General features: G+C 43.1%; 1 protein-coding gene across 2 annotated transcripts; it reads left to right on the top strand.

The window, feature by feature from the left end:
- Positions 1–9: 9 nt before the first annotated feature.
- Positions 10–14,734, top strand: LOC110985673 (agrin-like). 2 transcript variants are annotated; one of them, XM_087136206.1, is made up of 10 exons: positions 10–879; positions 4,149–4,267; positions 4,647–4,907; positions 6,259–6,444; positions 6,668–6,757; positions 7,271–7,482; positions 9,311–9,608; positions 10,431–10,586; positions 12,061–12,216; positions 13,712–14,734. In XM_087136206.1, the coding sequence occupies exons 2-10, from the start codon at positions 4,171–4,173 to the stop codon at positions 13,864–13,866; spliced, it is 1,611 nt and encodes a 536-aa protein (XP_086992332.1). In that variant the 5' UTR covers positions 10–879; positions 4,149–4,170; the 3' UTR covers positions 13,867–14,734. The 2 variants fall into 2 exon arrangements, with proteins under 2 accessions (XP_086992332.1, XP_022102548.2); XM_022246856.2 differs by having other exon boundaries at positions 13–879; positions 6,259–6,459.
- Positions 14,735–17,884: the final 3,150 nt, after the last annotated feature.

The following is a 17,884-nucleotide window of genomic DNA, read 5'->3' as shown; positions in this document are numbered from 1 at the left end:
CCACCTGCAGCTGGTCAGTTGGTCAAGATCAGATCTGGTCGGCCAGCAATAAGCCTTCATTGTTAAATCCCTGTCTGAGTTGATGCTGTTCGGTTTACAAAATACAGTAATTGCAGAGTTTGGACATATAGGCTAGTAGAAAAAGAGCGGCAGGTTGAAGAGCCAGTACTCATGTAACTCCTTAGGGTAGCCTCTAGTTACCGTAGAGTGCTCGCTCATTTGGTCGATTGACACAGTTTTGCGAGAAATACGTTTCCAATCAGTTCTGAAAATATTCTATGTCTAACACTAGTATAGCCTTGCAACAAAATCGAGAACCTTAGGACTGAATCGTGTAAAAATACCGTTACTGTATTACACAAAAAACTTCAAAAACGGTGATTAATAAGTGCGTAACCGAGGGCAAATTACTTGATTTTAACATTGAAATTCAAATTTTGTCAGACGTTTATTGTCAGACATTTTAATGGGGTGCATCACTAATACACATCAGATGGGCCTAAAATGAACCGGTCGCCGAGTTCCTCATCATAAACTAGCCTTAAGTATTGTCCTTAACCGAGAAACGAAACCATGCCATGCCGTCATCCAGGAAGCAGGTTTCTCGACATACACATATCTGTAATCCGGTTATCAAAGTCAACCCGATTCAGTCTGCACGAGAGCTACAAAAGCAAATGGTAATTGCGCACTTCCCAGATACGTTATCGAGTCGAGGCCCGCTGTGTAGGCAGTCTTGTGGTCTTGCGAGCTGTGTAGTTTTTCTCTGCAAAGCACCGTGTTGCGTGAATGGGATTACTAAAAACGGTCCACTGCTGGAATTTTTGTTCACTTCCAGTGCAATCAGCATCAGTATTTTGTAACGGGGGTGAATTCGAGGTAAGTGGTTTTATTTGTTTTTCAGATTTTTTTTCTGATCAGCTGCCATAGCTGTTAAGTATAGTCCCACCAAAAAAACCCCAAGTATATTCATGAATCTGCAACTGCTAAAAAACTGTTTCTGAAAATTCTAAAATTACCGAATGATGCAAGTAGGCTTGTATATATATATGCTTCCATGGGCAGGGTTTTAACCCCTCTCCCCAAAACGAGAGAGCAATACGACCCGGTTTAATGATTTCAATACAAATTTCAAATGTTCCGCAAAATATAGGCCAATATATCACCTCAATTTGGCCAACACATTTTGATAATATAGAAACTAAAAGTGGGATTTTAAAAAGTGAATTATTATCATAAATGTTTTGCGTCATGGAACAAGACGCCCATGCGTGTTTTAGGTATTTTTTCATTGTGTCACTATTACAAGATATGAAGAGCCCTCAGAGAGAGTTAACAGGAAGGGGTGATGCATCTATGCCCGTGTAGTCATTGTGCGACTTTGCTGAATACAACAAATAATAATGCGTCATCCAAACAGGTCGAATCATTGATTTTCAATGTCAAAATCGCTGTTGAGAAACTACGTGCTTACCAAGGATCGTATAGCGCCGATGGCGCAGATAGATAACTCTGCCCAAAAGGTGTAATTGCCATGAGCGCCATTTGAGCAAGCAATGCGCCTGCGCGCTTCACGGTAATGCGTAGGCGCAGGCGCACCAGGTGTATGTGCCTGCCGCGGCGCCTGCGCCTTTGCATTAATGTGCATTGCGTAGGCGTTTTGCTTGCTCAAATGGCGCTAATGCGGTTACAACGTTTATGGCCGTGTACGGCCGTGTACTTCGCCAGCCAGAAGGGTGCACCCTCGTATTTAGGCCAGAAATATGTCCGCTGAGCTCATTAAAAAAAGTTGTACACTCGAAATATTCTACATTAGAGGATCCTGAGAGCCATGGAACCGGGGAATTGAAGAAATCTGACACTGAATCTCTGGGCCGGACTCGGGGCTTCAAATTCTGAGCAGTTTGGATGCAATCTGGTCCGAAAGTGGCACTATTTGAGCCATTTTGCAGAGGGATGGTTTTTCAAAATGGCTACTTTTCTGGACAGGGATATTTTCTTCATTTTGGGGGTGGTCTGCTTCTGATGAAAATTTCTCAAAAATTCATTGGTCAACCCCCCCGAAAATTGAAAGGAAAATGAAAGGGGACATGTGGAACATCATTTTTCTGTGCAGCCTGAACACCTGTGAGAGTTGTGTGTATTTTTAAAATATTTGTGAAGTATGGGGATTTATCACTGCTGTCTATGGGAATTCATTTGTAGTGGTGCACCCAGAAATGGAGCAACTTGCAGAAAAACTACAACGTTGCACTTGTTGCGGCATCTAGGGTTGCAGGCCAGTGGACCAGTGGTATGGAATTCCATATCTGCCGTCGCCCGTCGTCCGTCGCATTTTGCTTTTTGTTGTGTCCCAATTCTGCCATTTACCAGCTCCAAACATGCCATTTTCCGTCGCCTGTCGTCCGTCGTGCGTCGCCCGTCGTCCGTCGAGCGTCGCCCGTCGTGCGTCGCCCATCAAATGGGTTGCATAGGACATGCAAAAGCCGTTGTTTAACAAATGACAATGTGATGATTCCATTCACTTCTAAAGATCTTTTCCGAATAAGGCAAGTACAAATCCCACCTGCGAAGCATATACTAGTCACATAATTAATTCCAATAATGCTAGACTACCCCTGCCCCTTGACAAGAAAATATCGCCTCTCTGAGAATTCAACCAAATGTTTTTTGGGGAAAAACATTTTCAGCAAAAATGTTCCGGCCAACTTATCCACGGTGTTATTCTAATTTGCATGCTGTAAAAATGTGCCGACTTGTTTTCATCAAATTCCAGGAAGAAATCTGCCAATCGATACAGATATTCTATCTTGTCCTCTCAATTTCACCTTGAAATCTAGAAATACTAGACGTGCTGTGGGTAACAAACTGTTTATTAAATGTACTGTTAAGGGGCAATTACCACTTGGTTTAAGTTTCAGAAAATATGACGTGTTGGTTTTTGTGGGTGTGTATGCCATTGTGGATAGACCAATGAGAACAGGTTGTCCAGCACATCAGCATTATTGGGGCTAACAAGTAACGTTACTGTTTAAAAGACTTCTGTGAGCCAACCTGCAAATAAAGTCATGTCTATAATTTGGAGTATACAGCAGATTTCATCATGGGCATACCCGCCCTAAAAATAATGTTGAATCAGTTCGTCTCTTATGAAAACTATTGGGAATCAAACATTGTAAATAATCTATTATTTACATTCCGTTCTGTGGGATATCGTGCAGGGACAGACAGAAATATCACATAGGATATAGACCTAAAGTCTGGCTGTTAACGAGTAAAATTACGTCGAGAGTAACTAAGTTATCGAGGAAAACAATCTACCGTAACAAAAGTCTATTTTGTTGATTTATTTATGTAACCCAAATGGTGTTATTTCATATACACGTTACTTAACCGATGTCAGGATATTATTTCTTCTTTCAATTGGAGTTTGGCGCAACTGCAAAAACGAATACATGTACATCTTCTAGTTCTATTGCTAAAATGAGAGTCAGGCATGGTGGATCGATCGAACAAGGACATGTACATGTGAAACGATCAAGGGTCAAAGTTAAAAATACCACTGCGCAATCGTGACAAAAAAACCACGGGCGACGCACGACGGACGACGCACGACGGGCGACGGCAGATATGGACTTCCATACCAGTGGCGTATCCAGTAGAGGGGATGCGTGAGGCAAGCAACCTTCTCTGGTGACAATAGTACGACACCCTTTCGTTGGTGGGGAGTGGGAATTCTACGGGGAAAAATGGATGGTCGTTTTTTGACAAACTCCCATTCAACCCCCGAAAAACACGGATACATCACTATTCATGAGGCGACATTGCACTCCATTATGTACCACCTTTCACATTGCGACATATTTTAGGTGGTTATCAAGTGACTTTATAAAGTGTTACGCAGGGTCGTAGCCACGGGGGACTTGGGGCACGCCCCCCCCCAACACACGAATTCCCGGTGCCCCCCCCCCAGGTGCCCCACTATAAAAAAAAAAAGGATGAATGTATATTGAACAAGGTTAACAAAAGCTCGCCCCCCCCCCAAAAAAAGACCACTGAAAGCTGGTTCCCCCATCAGATGCTTGTGGCCCCCCCTTAATAATGTCCAGCATGAAGAAAACTAATGGTAATGTTCTTTGTCCCTCCAGCTGCACGTTCTCTGAGAGAACAATGAGGCTACTACTAATCCTCGGGAGGATCATTCCGTTTCCACTGCTCGGAATCGGTCTGGTTATAATTTGCAGCACCTGTGTGCGAGCCGATGATGGTAGGTTTAGGGCGCTGCCATCGGTAAAGAATTCAGTTCTGCTGTGGAACCCATTCAGTACTAGTAGTAGAGCCTAGCCTATTTACCCTGTATTATAATTAAATAAATTTAATTTAATTTGTTTGTTTTTTTTTTTTTATTCAACGATCAGGTAGTGAAACGGTTGTTCCTTTTCAACAGAATCTTAACACAATCTTCCTAACAGCCAGGAATGTGCTGGTACTCTTTCCAAAGTGTTTGGGCTTCAATAGGCGCTATCCCACCCTTATTATTATTAGCATATTTATAATCAACGTCTAGCATGTATACATGTCCCTTTATGATTTCTAAGCATGGATGAAGCATGTAAACGTTGATTCGTGTACTTTTAAATCCGCAGAGGACATAGGCCCTGCCAGTCAACGTCGCCTTACGTGCAAGCAGGGCCTGCGTCGATGCCGGCGGAACTTGTACGGTACGATGGCGGGGGAGGTGTGCGGTACGGACGGCCATACTTACCCAAGCCGCTGCCTCCTGCTGTACGCGGCATGCAGACAGCAGCATGCACGTCCTCTGGGCCGAGGTGAAACCCCCTGGCCCAGCCTGGTGCATGCTGGAGCATGTCAGGATGACGCATACTACAACATCCGGAACAAGACAGGCAGGTTGACTAATACTAGACCGCACGTATAATGTAAGCTACGGCGTGGAAATGAATTGTAGGCCTACAGGCCTAGGCCTTGGCCTAGAGTAAGGTGCATTTGACAACCCCATTGTTGAAGGGCCTGCTTCCTTTTCATGGAAAGGGATTCACCTAATCATTTACCGCAACTTTTGTCAGAATATTTCAGAACCTTTTAGAATTGTTCGTCTAAAAATCCACCGTATTATCTTTCTGGCAGCGCACCTAACCAGTATTATGATTTTCCCCGAGTTTGTATGTTGGCTTGCGTTACTATTTGACATTTTACCCATTTAAGGTTTCAGGTTCAAAGCATAAAGGGCAAGCTTCAGACTGCTACGGAAGCCCAATCGTGCCAGGTTTTTAAAGCACTTTTTTATTGCGAAATAACGAAATAGTTATGTGAAATGCTCTGTGAAAATTTACTGAAAACAGTAAATTGAGCTTTTTGTTTTGATGTATCACTCAATTTGGCATCCTGATGGAAGTGGATACTCCATGGTAAAAAATGCTGTGGGTTCCTTGATTTACACTGTGCAAAAGTATTCTAAAGGACTTTTACTCCATTGTGGCTCTGCCGACTTGTGACTCATTTTCACAGAGTGGGTCACAAATGCTCATACACGAAGAAAGCGCCCCCTGTTGTAGCCGTCCAAAACCGAGAGCAGCAAGGCAACATCTGATCTTGAAATGGTGAATCCTGCCAATAAGCACTTTTGATGCACCATTGGTATGCATTTTGAAATCCAGACTCTTGTGTTTGCTCCAGTAAAAAAAGGAGCAACATCAAGTATGGACGACTTATGTCTTCTTCGAAATAGTCCATATTGCGACAAACGTCGCTGTAATGTTCCTAAACTTACAATAAAAACGTGATTCTCAGCTAAAAGCCATAAAATGTCAAAATACCTTAAACCAAGAGATGTAAAAATTTTCGAGGGTTATAAACCTCATGTTCCTTAAGATTATTACCCATGCCGGCCTACACAATCAGTGAAACAACAGTAATCACCACAAGCTAATCGGAGTTATTTCGCAATAGTATTGCGTTATTTCGCAAAACTATTGCGAAACCTGTGTCAGGTCAGTAACTATATTTAAAGTCTAATATGAGAAAAAAATAGAAAGTGTCAATATGTATCCAAAATGCAGCTTTAGTTTCCATGCTTAAGTGGACGTTTTTTGAACAGGCGTCGGGTGATTATAGTTGCCCCCCCCCAACACACACACACACTCCCGTTTTGATGTATCCAGTGACTGTAGCTGCGACTGTACCCGAGTTGAAATCCTGGCGACACTCGTTTCATTGCCTCATTATTATGTTCTACAGATTCAGTGACAAACACAGGCCAGGGTACCGCTTCACCAGGTAGTGATCGCCCAGCTGGAGCACTGCCGGTTGGTGAGGAAGAGGAGGATGAGGGGGAGGATAAGGATGGGGAAGAAGATGAGGGGAGAGGAGATGACTCGAATGAAGATGACGATTCCAGCGAGGAGGATGAGTCACAGGAGGAAGGTGGAGAAAACGGAGGTTAGGTTTTTGAGATTGTTACGTTTAGTAAGTGTGCAGAAGTGTCAGCGGTGCAAAGGGTCATAGTGGGTTTCAAACTACAAAATAATAATAAAAACAGTTTGCGTCTTTAAAACCGATTGTCGTATATATAAAAAGATGTAGAGGCAGTTTAAAGTATACATTTTTTTCTTGTAGTCACTGTTTAGGCTTCCGCAATTTCTTTTAGGTGGACCATCCAAGCCTGCCACCGTACCCTCCACTGTTTCTTCAGCGATGACATCATCACCTCCGGTAACAACAGCTCCCTCAGCCACAGGTAAGACTGGGAAGAGTTAAGCAGTTTGATGTGTGGAAATACCCACAGAATCAGGGTGCCAATTTCTATGGAAGCAGAACACATGAAACACATGAGATCTTTGTGTCATCCGCGTGACAACACATCGACTGTACTTTGTTAACTTCCGCAAAAAGACCGACACAAAGATGATTTGTTTCTCCCTGAAAAACATTTCACTGAGTGTCGCATGTAAAAAAAAAATAGCACGGCTTAGGGTAGCGGGATACCAGAAGTTTATATCATTGAATAGATAATTTCATTGTTGAAGTTCATTCAACACTTGGTTCATGGTTTTGGTGTCTTGTTATGTGTTCCCAAACTTTTGGACAGCTAGAGATGGGTGTTTAGAATACCTGGCACACTTTTTTCGTGGTAAGAAGGAAAAGGAGGATTTTAAGGTAGTTTTTATGTAATCTTCATGCAAAATTTTGTTGTATTGATGTTATAATAAAGCCAGTTGATTTTTTCCTGAAAAATTCCATGGTTCTTCAGTTTTCCCAATGCAGCCCGAGCCCACCCAGACGGACCGTACCACTGGTAGGACAATCCCCGCCCAGACGGATCCCACAACTGTACCTCCGACATGTGCCCCCTCCTGCCCTCTGGACAACACCAACCCGGTGTGTGGTACGGACGGTGAGACTTACGGGAGCCGCTGCCTCCTGGAGGCTCACGCTTGCCAGACGGGTGACCGATCTCTCATGGTAGGCAAAGCGTACTTGTAGGGTTATGGCGCATTGCCCACAATTAATACGTGATTCCCTGTTTCTCATGAGGAATACCATAAGGCACATTCTCCACTGAAACATATTTTATGAAAATAATAATTACACCTGCTTCCTTTTTTCCTTAGCTTTTTCGCTGTTGTACAACACCCTTGCTATAAATTCCTAAACACGAGGGCGCTGTTTGTTGTTTGTTACTACCGCTGCTTAAGCTGCCATAGGCAACAGTGATAAATACCTGAACTTCATAAAAAAAAACAGAAAAATACTTATCATTTTCTCAGAGACACATCAAATTAAGCTCATGTAATGATTTTTCATTTTCTTTTCGAATATCCATTCATTAACTGATAACTTTTGAAACTTTTTTTCAGAAGGTCGCCCCTAAAGTAAAAAGCAGTTGGGAAGCCCCTCGCCATTTTGAGAAACCGTTGCCTACACTTCTCAATAAACAGACGGTTTTCAGGCACCAATTTCTTCCAAATCTTACTCAGACACAAGCTGGCATTCATTTTTGTCGCCTAAACCTGTCTTGCTTACAAATTTTTATGTTCATGGGCCATATAATGTACTTTTGTAGAGAATCCGAGTGCATACAAATTGAGTCAGCCGGCGTGAGCAGTTTTTGGCCTATTTACTGGCTTGCACACAGAGAGTTGCAACTTGTGTCTCAGTTCTTCAAACTAAAATGGTGGATAACGTGTAAGCGCACATGGACAATAAGCACACAATATCAAGGCAAGTTCGATGCTCTATGGTTCGATCAAGGCCGCCAGTTAACTAGTGGTAGATTTGTGACGTACCTAGCTCGTGTGCAGTGGAGTTGAAGTGCGAACGACCTTTAGTCAACGTTGTCAGGTCGTTACGCCGAAGGGGAGAAAAAGTGGCCGTGTGGACGAAATAGCAAACTTACAGTAAAAATGATCGTTTACATCATTTTTTAATAGACATACTGCTTTTCCGGCGTTCTTCTTTTAACTGGTCCTCTCTACACTATGCTATTAAAAATGGTCTGTGGCAACCAACGACGCGACCAACCTCAGTAGGCTGGTCGCGAATAGTTGACTAGACTATCGACTACTGGCAAGCGTTCGATCTATGCTGTTACGATCCTTGATCGAACTTGCCATCAGCTTTCTGTACCAGTTTGGTTACAAAGTCTGCGTTTGGCGCTTCTAGAGCCGCGTATACAGCTCTCCTAGTTATAGGTGGGTTCGTATTTCGAGTCCAGAGCAAGAACGTGGTTTTCCACTTGTGAAAACACTTTGGAACATGCTAACACATGTGGCCGTATCTCTGAGTGCACGGCTCTAAACACACTCCTTTTGGGGAATTTTGAGTACCGCTATGAGCCCGAAACGCTCTCAAACTTCTCTCGTTGTCAGCATGTCATGAATGTAATTAGTCGAAAAGCAAACAAGCGGAGGGTAATGCTTCATGTATTTCCAAATTGGTCTGGTCTCGAAATACTGTTAGATAATATAAATACAAGGTAAAAACAACGATTACGGAGCCAACGCAAAACACGAGGGTCTCTATACAAGTTGACTCTACGACTAAAGCGTCCCCTCACTAACCGAGTGGCCATACCCTCCACTAACCGAGTGGCCATACCCCCCTCCAGGTGCTCCCTTTCCATGTGGAGTCTGTGGATAAGTTCCATTGAGCTTATTCAGCTATTCCGCTGCATCTTATTTTCTTGTGATGCCCCTTGCCCGTGTATATATCCCCGACAGATTGTACACCCAAATGTGTTTGATCCAGGAGGAATAAGAACATATGGTTTGATCTTTAAATTACTGCTCAGGTCCTTTACGACGGGCCTTGCATCGAAGCAGACGCTGTCGTTCCCCTACCCAACCGGGATCCGACCACCCTACCCTCCCGCTTGGAACCCAAGCCAACCACGGCTGGCCAGCCCGTCCGGGAGCGCCTCTCCTACTGTCCCAGCGAGGCCGAGTGCTCCATGCTTTACTTGCCCGTGTGCGGCTCCGACGGCACGACGTACTCGTCTTGGTGCCACCTTCGGATCGTGGCGTGCAGTGCCCCCGGTGAATCGCTGACCGTCACCCACATGGGTGAATGTATGGACGACACCATTGCTGGTAACATATTTCACGATACTTTTGTGAAGAGCGTAGCGATATGAGTGATCGGTGAAAAGCAAGTCATCCTTGATTTATAAAAAGGGGAAGAAAACGAAAAATGTTGACTTTCATTTGCAGCGTAGAAACGATTTTCATCCATAGGAGGCTGGTGAGTGTGTGAGTTGGTTTTATGTACTGGAATAAAAAAATTTCACCTGTCGGAAGACGTTAATATGCGTGGACTGAAGCACGTCCACACCTTTCCCTTCTCTGACATTGGTTTGAAATGGATTTGGGGTCAGAGTTATGTGTCGTAAAATGAAGAGGAACAATTTTTCAGGAAATCATCATAAAAATCAAGCTGGAAAGAGTTTGCGGAGAAAATCAGTATTTGCTTCGAGATTTCTTTTCCACGGTTCAACAGAAGGATTGTCCACATCAGGTAGGGAGGACAAGCATGGGTGTGTTGCAGAGGGGCGGGGGAGGGTGGCTCCCTAGATGCCAGGGGAGGGGCGACATGTAAGTTTTCTTAGTTTTTCCAAATTTCCGTTGGGATGACGATTTAATATGCATGAGGGACGTGTTTCCCACACCTACTCTCCTGGCTACTCCACTAAGTTTCGCTTTGCCTTTTTAAGTTCCTCGCAATACTTGCACATCGTTGATCATTTCGGTACATAAGTTTATAACCTTCCTTGAGGACCAGAAATAAATTTCGGGTATGGGTATATAGGGCATCTGTTTCTTAGTCTGTGGTCATTTTAGCTAGTTGGAAAATATTTAATTTAACTCGACAATTATAAACGGCAAAAACACAAATGTTGGCCTCATTTATTCCAGGTTGTGGAGAACGTTGTCCGGATGTTTTTGAACCGGTCTGCGGCAACGACAACATGACGTACCACAGCCTGTGCAGTCTGCGTCGCATCTCGTGCGTGCGAGGGGAACCGTTACCTACGGTTCTCCACAACGGGGAGTGTGCTCTCGCACCCTTGGGTAAGGCCGTGGAATTCCTGGGTGTATTTTCTGACCGCTTATCTGCCCTGTCGTTGCTGAGCACTTTGCTAATGGGTGGTATCATTTTCCCATCGGCCTTGGCCGATGTTTTCTTTAAACAAATCTCTTGACACCATGATTTCGAAGACGATGCAATTTTTAAAACAATACGTTTCTAAGGCTTACACAGCTTTGTGAGTCTGTTAAATGAAAAATGTCATTGTTTATAAATCTTCGTAGTTCTTGCCAAACGATGGGTTAGGACACCAAAAAGGACGTTGTGCAAGGAGGCCGCTGTTGAGCCATTCGTAGTTGTACACGACCAGATTCAAGATCCGAAAGCACCGGTTGTACATTATCCACCGCTAAATACTCAAAGAGGGACTACTTGTGGTGTCGCACTAAATCGATTGAAAATCGAGTGAATTTTGTATATGTCTACAAAACAGGCGACGGAAAATTACCGACCGTTTATCGACTTGCCGTATAACCACGTCAGTGCAACTCTGAGTCTTGGGCCATTCTTGTGTGATGAAATCTAAAGAAACATTTCATATCAGCTGTGACTTCTTTTGGGCTACAGCTGTGAAACAGTAGATTGGGCGTGACCAGAAATTTATTGCATTTTGAGAGAATCCTGAAAATTTGGCTGAGCAGCTGAGGAGCTTATCACAGTTTCAAAAAAAGCGTTGTGGAGCCTTCCAGCAGTAATATCATTTTTCTTAAATTTGTAGGTATTCCATGTCCTTCCTTGACAGTGGGATTCAGAGTGTATCGCCGACGGGGTGATGATTGAAAAGTCCCAAAATTTACACTGTACAGATCATTAAAATTACAAAAGTGGATGGGTGGGTCGGACTTGACTTCATTTCCAGTGTCGTATGATTTGAGTGGTTTGAGTCGATTATATTGTTTATTGCTTGCGCAACCAGCGACCGGAGTCTATTAAGTGCGCTGTCCTTTCGGGGAGGTTACTGCCCTAGGTTTGTATGGGTGTGCTCACCAGGCCTCAAAGTATGGGCTGGTCCTAATTCTTTGGAAAGATTGGACGAGGACCCATTTTTGGGTCGCTTCGTTGGGGTCCAAATGGTCAGTCTGGATTAAATGTTCATTTCCGTGGGCCAAAATCCCAGGGGGTTGTATATACCACTCCCACATACACTTTCTGAGGTGGGGGATGGGCTATTAAATTATCCCCCCACACTTTTTGTGGTGAGAAAAAAATAAAGGGATTGTGAAGACTTTTCGAACTTCTCAAAGACTTAAAAATCACTCAAATATATAATGGCATATTTGTGTCACCCCCCCCCCCCCCGCTTTTCAAATTTCCATGACCGGGCAGATCACCCCCACCCCCCAAATTTTCAGCACAAAATGACGCCACTATTCATTTCACATTGTGTATAAAAAATCGGTCTGTTATAAAATATTAGTTTGTCCTAACGGGATGTTTCTCTCCCATTTTATTGTGCAGTGTGCCCCACGGCCTGTCCTGGTATCAACGACCCCGTGTGCGGCACTGACGGTAACTCCTATCCGTCTCTTTGCGTCATTCGACTGGTCGCCTGTCGCTCCGCCGACGAACGGGAAAAGCATCTGCGAATGTTGTACCGAGGGCATTGCTTGAACGGTGGGTGGACCATTGAAGCACTGCCACACAAAGGTCGCAGAGGGGTACTCAACATCATTTTAGCAAATTCACTTGCTCAGCAAATATCCGTGAAAGTCGGTGACTGGCAATATAGGCCTGCCTCCTCGCTATGCCGTGGGTGCTGCCAAAATCTCTCAGCTTAAGACTGTTTCATGAAATGGCCTCGTGTGTTCTTTTTGCATTGGCATTGTAAGCAAAATAACGTAAAGGTTGTTTGCAATTTACGAAGAATGGAGCTTGACGTGGGATTTTAGCGCATTACGAGCTCCCTGCATTTTGTGTACATTGGTCAATATTTATTTACTATAATCTTGGTGCTGATAAACACTTGCCAGGTTTGCTAGTCAATGTTGAATAACTTTTTGAATGAAAAGAGTCTGGCTCTTTCGTGATAAATTGTCGGTGAGCTTTGTAGTCATTTCAATCACAAATAAAGGGCCGGACGACAAAAGGAATACTTGGCTCGTTTATTTATTTTATTTATTCCGTTTCTTTACCCAGGGTTTGCCCAAACAGATTCAAACTGGTTTCCATTGGGTCTCTGCGAATAAAATTAATACAATAGCTAGAAACTCATGATGAAAAGTAAAGCTGACAAATACGACAAACATTAATAATTTCAAATACAGACAACTACAACGTCATACACATGTGAACATCATCCAGGCATTAACTAAACACTGACCATGGGATGGGCGAAAACCCCACAAAAAAAACCTATGGGAAAAAAAAAAGAACACTGGGAAATTCCCAATCCGGCTCCAATGAACATTGGCAACCAAGTTAACAACTCCATAGATCAGCTTTTTGGACTAAACAGCACTGGTCATGGCCTTCCGTAGTTCTGATTTGAATGTCCCTAAGGAGTCTATACTTCTGAGTTGCTCTGGCAAATTGTTCCATATTTTTGCACCTTTCATCACAAAAGTTTGAGCGTAGCATTCTTTTTTTGGCTAAAGGGAGTTTAAGTGCCTTGTAACTGAGTATCTTGTTTCACGAATCTCTGTGAGTGGGATAAACAGATTTATCATATACATAGGAGCTAATTTGTTTAATAGACATTTAAAAACAAGAACAGCTGTTTTAGATCTAACTCTCTCGGAGAATGGCACCCAGTTCAGTGTTGCAAACATATTTGATTTACTCTCCATGCTCTTAGCAAGAGACTAGATCAGCCTTGATTATCTTGTGATTGATAAGACTGTGAATTTTCGTGGGTAAATTTTGCCTTTAGTTTTTTTTTGTCAGTGCTTAAGTACAACTAAGTGGTAAAATGAACAATATACAATATTGTTATATATATATATACAATATATACAATAACATGCACAATATATAAACTTCCAAAAAAATACGGGTGTCTTAGGCACTAAGAAGAAAAAGATGCGTTTTGATTTGTCGATGTATATAAATTGCATTAAAAAATCATTGAATGAAATGATGTCAGTATTTGTTTTCCCCTTCCACTCTTCAGAACCGTGCCAGAAGAGTTGCCCAGAGAGGGAGTATGCGCCCGTCTGCGGCTCCAACAATCGTACTTACCAGAATGAATGTTTCTTGTGGTTGGACATGTGCCGTAACCCCGATTTGGTGAGGTTTGACAAGGACTGCAACCATGCTATCCCGTGAAAAAAATTGACCTTAAAAATATAAACCAATGAAGATAGCTGTCACTTATTAAATCACCGTTCCCATGGGGGGGATGGAGGTCCTTGCCCCATGTACCCCCCCCAATTTGCAACTTGTACGTGTGTACACAACCAATACAAGCATCAGGTTCTCTGCTTTGGATGCCCCCTGAAAAAAAATGTGTGCACAATGTCTGCACCCGTGGTTGCCCCAGAAATTTACCGTGCTGTGCGACTGCTCCTAGTTCCTAAAAGTAAAAGTTGGCACCTGTGACCAAAGAGCATCGAAAGTGTTAAGATGTGACTGAACATCTATAAAGACATGCAACTGTAAATGTATGGTTCTTCTTGATTTGATGTGTTTCATGAAGGATTCATCGTAATTAACTTTTGATCCAATTGACAAGGGGTCAGTGAGCTCTTAAATGGTTGATGTACATGAAAAGGATGTCCCTAATTCCGCAAAGTGTGCCGTACACAGAAAAATACTCACGCTTTGAACGAACACTGAGAACTAGGTTTCCGGGATAGGTGATTGCTAATATAAGCCGAGGAAACGTCAGATTGATCGCACTGTTTCCTTGCTCTGTGATTACACCAACTTGGTGCTAAAACCAGACAAGAATGAACTGTGTATGTTTAAGTCCAATTATTTGTTAAACTTTATTAAGTTTAAACTTTTTTCGTACATCGGTTCTATTTCATAAGGCAAGCGTATCTTATTACTGTAATCTGTTACTGCTGGTCGTTATCTTGAATGCTGCAAACTGGTGAGCACGATTCAAGTTAACAAAACAATTCAAATTAAAGTATATCATTTCAAAGTTGTATTTGAAGAAGTAATAATTAAAATGGAGCATCCCAATATACGCAGGCTGACATCTCTTTCTTGTTTTGGGGCCTAGCTCCCCGTCATCACCGAAAGCTGATGATTTGCATGGTTAAAAATAAATGCATGTTGGACAAACACGATAACTTTTGATGTCTTCCCCGTTCGCACCCGATGCCTTGAACAATTAGGCGCAATCATAAAATCTAGCATCCTTCTTCTCTTACACTCTTACACTTGACCCTCGGCCTCGCATGTGCTTTCAGTTCTGCCGTAACAGCAAGGCATGCGCAATAGGAGTCGAATAACCTCTCTGTCTTCCGTAGGACAGCCAAACAGAATACAGGGCTACATAGAACAGATATAACAGAAAAAAAACGTTTACGGAAAACGTGGGTTAAAGATAGTATCTTGGTAAGACTAAAGTCTTGTACCAAGGCTTGAGAGAATAAAATCAGGTAAGAGGGGCCACTGCTTGAAGTTGAAGACGGAGGTTTGGTATAGGGGCACAGTAAGTTCAGCGACATGTATTTCACAAGTCAGCCGTGTCATTTACAGGCAATTCCAGCTTTACAAAAAAAAATGCAGCACATGCAATAATACAAAGTTTGAGTAGCGGTTTGATTAAGAATTTTTCCTTGCACACAACTGGCTCTAGCGTGTACTGTATGCGCCAATTGTTGCAACAGTAGCACGTGCCTAACAGTGCAAGTTTACTAGCCTTCTGAAGTTGCATAATGTGTCAGAATGTCTTTAATCGTTCTCACCTTGCATAACAGTTCCTTTTTCCAGGGGCACCAAAATAGCCTGAACGCAACTGTTAAATGCACGGGTCCTGTTACCAGGAGAAATTACCGAACCATCGACCCACACAGGGTCGACTGCATAAATCACCCATGGTAGGAGATCTTTTTACCTTCCAGCGACTTCTAGTTTTATGCGTGGGTAGAAACCGCATCCAGGGGTGTCAAACCGGCGCGGGAACTCCTTTTTCAGTCAACACTTAAGTTAAAAATGTTGGTAAGCTTGAGATGATATATTTGCATATCATATGGTCTTGGGAACCGGAAGATGTTCGATGCAGTAATTCCCGCAAGTTTCTTAAATTTAGAACTGACCTCTTTCATATTCTTTTTAAACAATAATGCTGCACATACAGTTACGCTGCACTGTCAAAATAACAGGCTTTTTTTGCATAGGCTATTTTTCCAGGATTATTTCGAATGCTGTAAATGGGAGTTAAGATACACGGCCAAAGCACTTTAAATGTCCCCTTTTCCCCTTCACCTTCTTGAGTAGTTAATCCTGTGGTCCTCATTTCCAACGGACTCTTATTTCTTAGGCTCCGACCAATAAATTTATTCTGCCGTCCCTGCCTCGAATTGCCTTACTAAGAATGAAAAAAAGGAGAACAATATGATAATCTTCAGACTTTTGTGGGCATGGTGGGACGAGCAAGTTCTTTTTAACCTTTTTTCCCCGACCGAACGACACTACCTCGAGGTAAAAAAGAGAACCATACAAATGAATTATGAACACCCCCTAGAGAAACCTACTTTTGTAAGAGTTGACAGATTCTAAAATCAACGCTATTAACTGAGGTCGTGAAAAGCATTGCACGGTCCCTGACAATGAGATGGAAACTATTAAAGAAAGGTCACCTCAAACTTGTGTCACCTCGGATGTCCCTTGTTTTAAATTTCAAATTAGGCTCAGTTGAGGTGCTTTACCACTTGAAACAGTGCACAATCCTGGGTGTTCCCCACGCTAGTTTTGCACTGTCCGATACTGCCCCCCCGGCGCCATAAATCTTATACGTCCCATATGGTTCGGGATTCGCTCTTCGATCGTAAAAACTGAACAAGAGCCGAAGTAGGATCCGGTGTCGTTGAACCGTGGAGGAAGGAGGGTCCTTCCTCCATGGTTGAACCTTATCAGCAAATTCAGAATCTTCCCAGAGCTGAATCCCCCATGCTGCAGAAATATTTCAATTTGTAGGCATTTTAACAAATTTTTAAGCGTTCGGGGTGTCTGCTCGATAATGGGGCGCAAGAGCAGTGCCAAGAAAGGGCAACAAAAGTCTCAACAAAGGGAGTTATAAAATATGAGTCAACTTCGGGTGTTGATTCAGGCTGGATGTCGTAATTATTAAAGGTACAGGCGTCGTGCGTCTTGTAAACAGGATAAGCGGCTTTGATGTTTATCACTTGTTAGGGAAGGAATAAGCTTGATGTCTGCGGCTTATCGCTTTCTGTAAGTCACCAGCCAGTTCAAGGCCTAGGCAGGTTGTGTAATAGCTGGGGTTAGGATGGGCCCACTAGTAACAAAAGACAGCTCTGTGTAGCGGGCGTTCAACCATGCAGGAGCAAAGAAACTTCGGAGGACGGGTCATTTAACTCTTAAAACCTCTCACTTTGGATTGTGGGTGGAAGCTGGATTTTCAAACTGGCAATCGACGTGTTGGCTGTAGGCAGCGGCGTGTCCAGCTTTTAGTGTGTGAGTGTGTGTGTGGGGGGGGATTCTAAAGCGAATGTAACCTCGGGTTCATTTGACATACATGATCTAGGGAGAGAAAAAATATCAAAAGCCTTACTCGCGGTTTCCCAGATCTCTATACTCGTCGAGCAGTCATTCTGTAAATGTGGGGTCCAATTCTTCCCCGTCCCTTTTAGTAAGTTTTACGTCTGGCAAATGATTTTTTAATGTTTAGAGCAGAACTCACTGCTTAATTGCCAATATTTAATAAGTACTGCAAATTACCTGCCAAATTAATGAAAATAGCTTGAAATCCTTTTCAGTGATATATCCCTTGTCAAGGTATACATGTCAGGGGTAATAGGGATGGAAAAATGTCACATGTCGGGCCCCAAATTTGTATAATGACCCCAAGACGCCGAGCTTGGATTAAAACCTGGTTCCTTTTGCTCCGCATGGGTGAAGTGCTAAATCACAGCATGGACGACAGAACACAACAGATACCTCAGAAGTTAAATAAAAATGACGGGTATGAGTCCATGAAAGAACTGGAGGTGGGCTGGCCATTCTAACTAAGTAAAATGATGATAAATGGACCCACAAGCTTCATTGGAACACAAGAATTTTACACCAGGAGAAGTGGCAGGAAAAGCAGGCGATGGATGGACGGGGAGTCAGGTTGGCGTAGTGGTTCTTTCCTCGCCCTCCACCTCTG

The sequence above is a fragment of the Acanthaster planci genome, linkage group LG04 (genome assembly GCF_054643075.1).
Source record: "Acanthaster planci isolate LZ-2023a linkage group LG04, COTS_SCS, whole genome shotgun sequence".
NCBI classification, from domain to species: Eukaryota; Metazoa; Echinodermata; class Asteroidea; order Valvatida; family Acanthasteridae; genus Acanthaster; species Acanthaster planci.
This window is presented reverse-complemented; position numbering and strand designations above follow the sequence as displayed.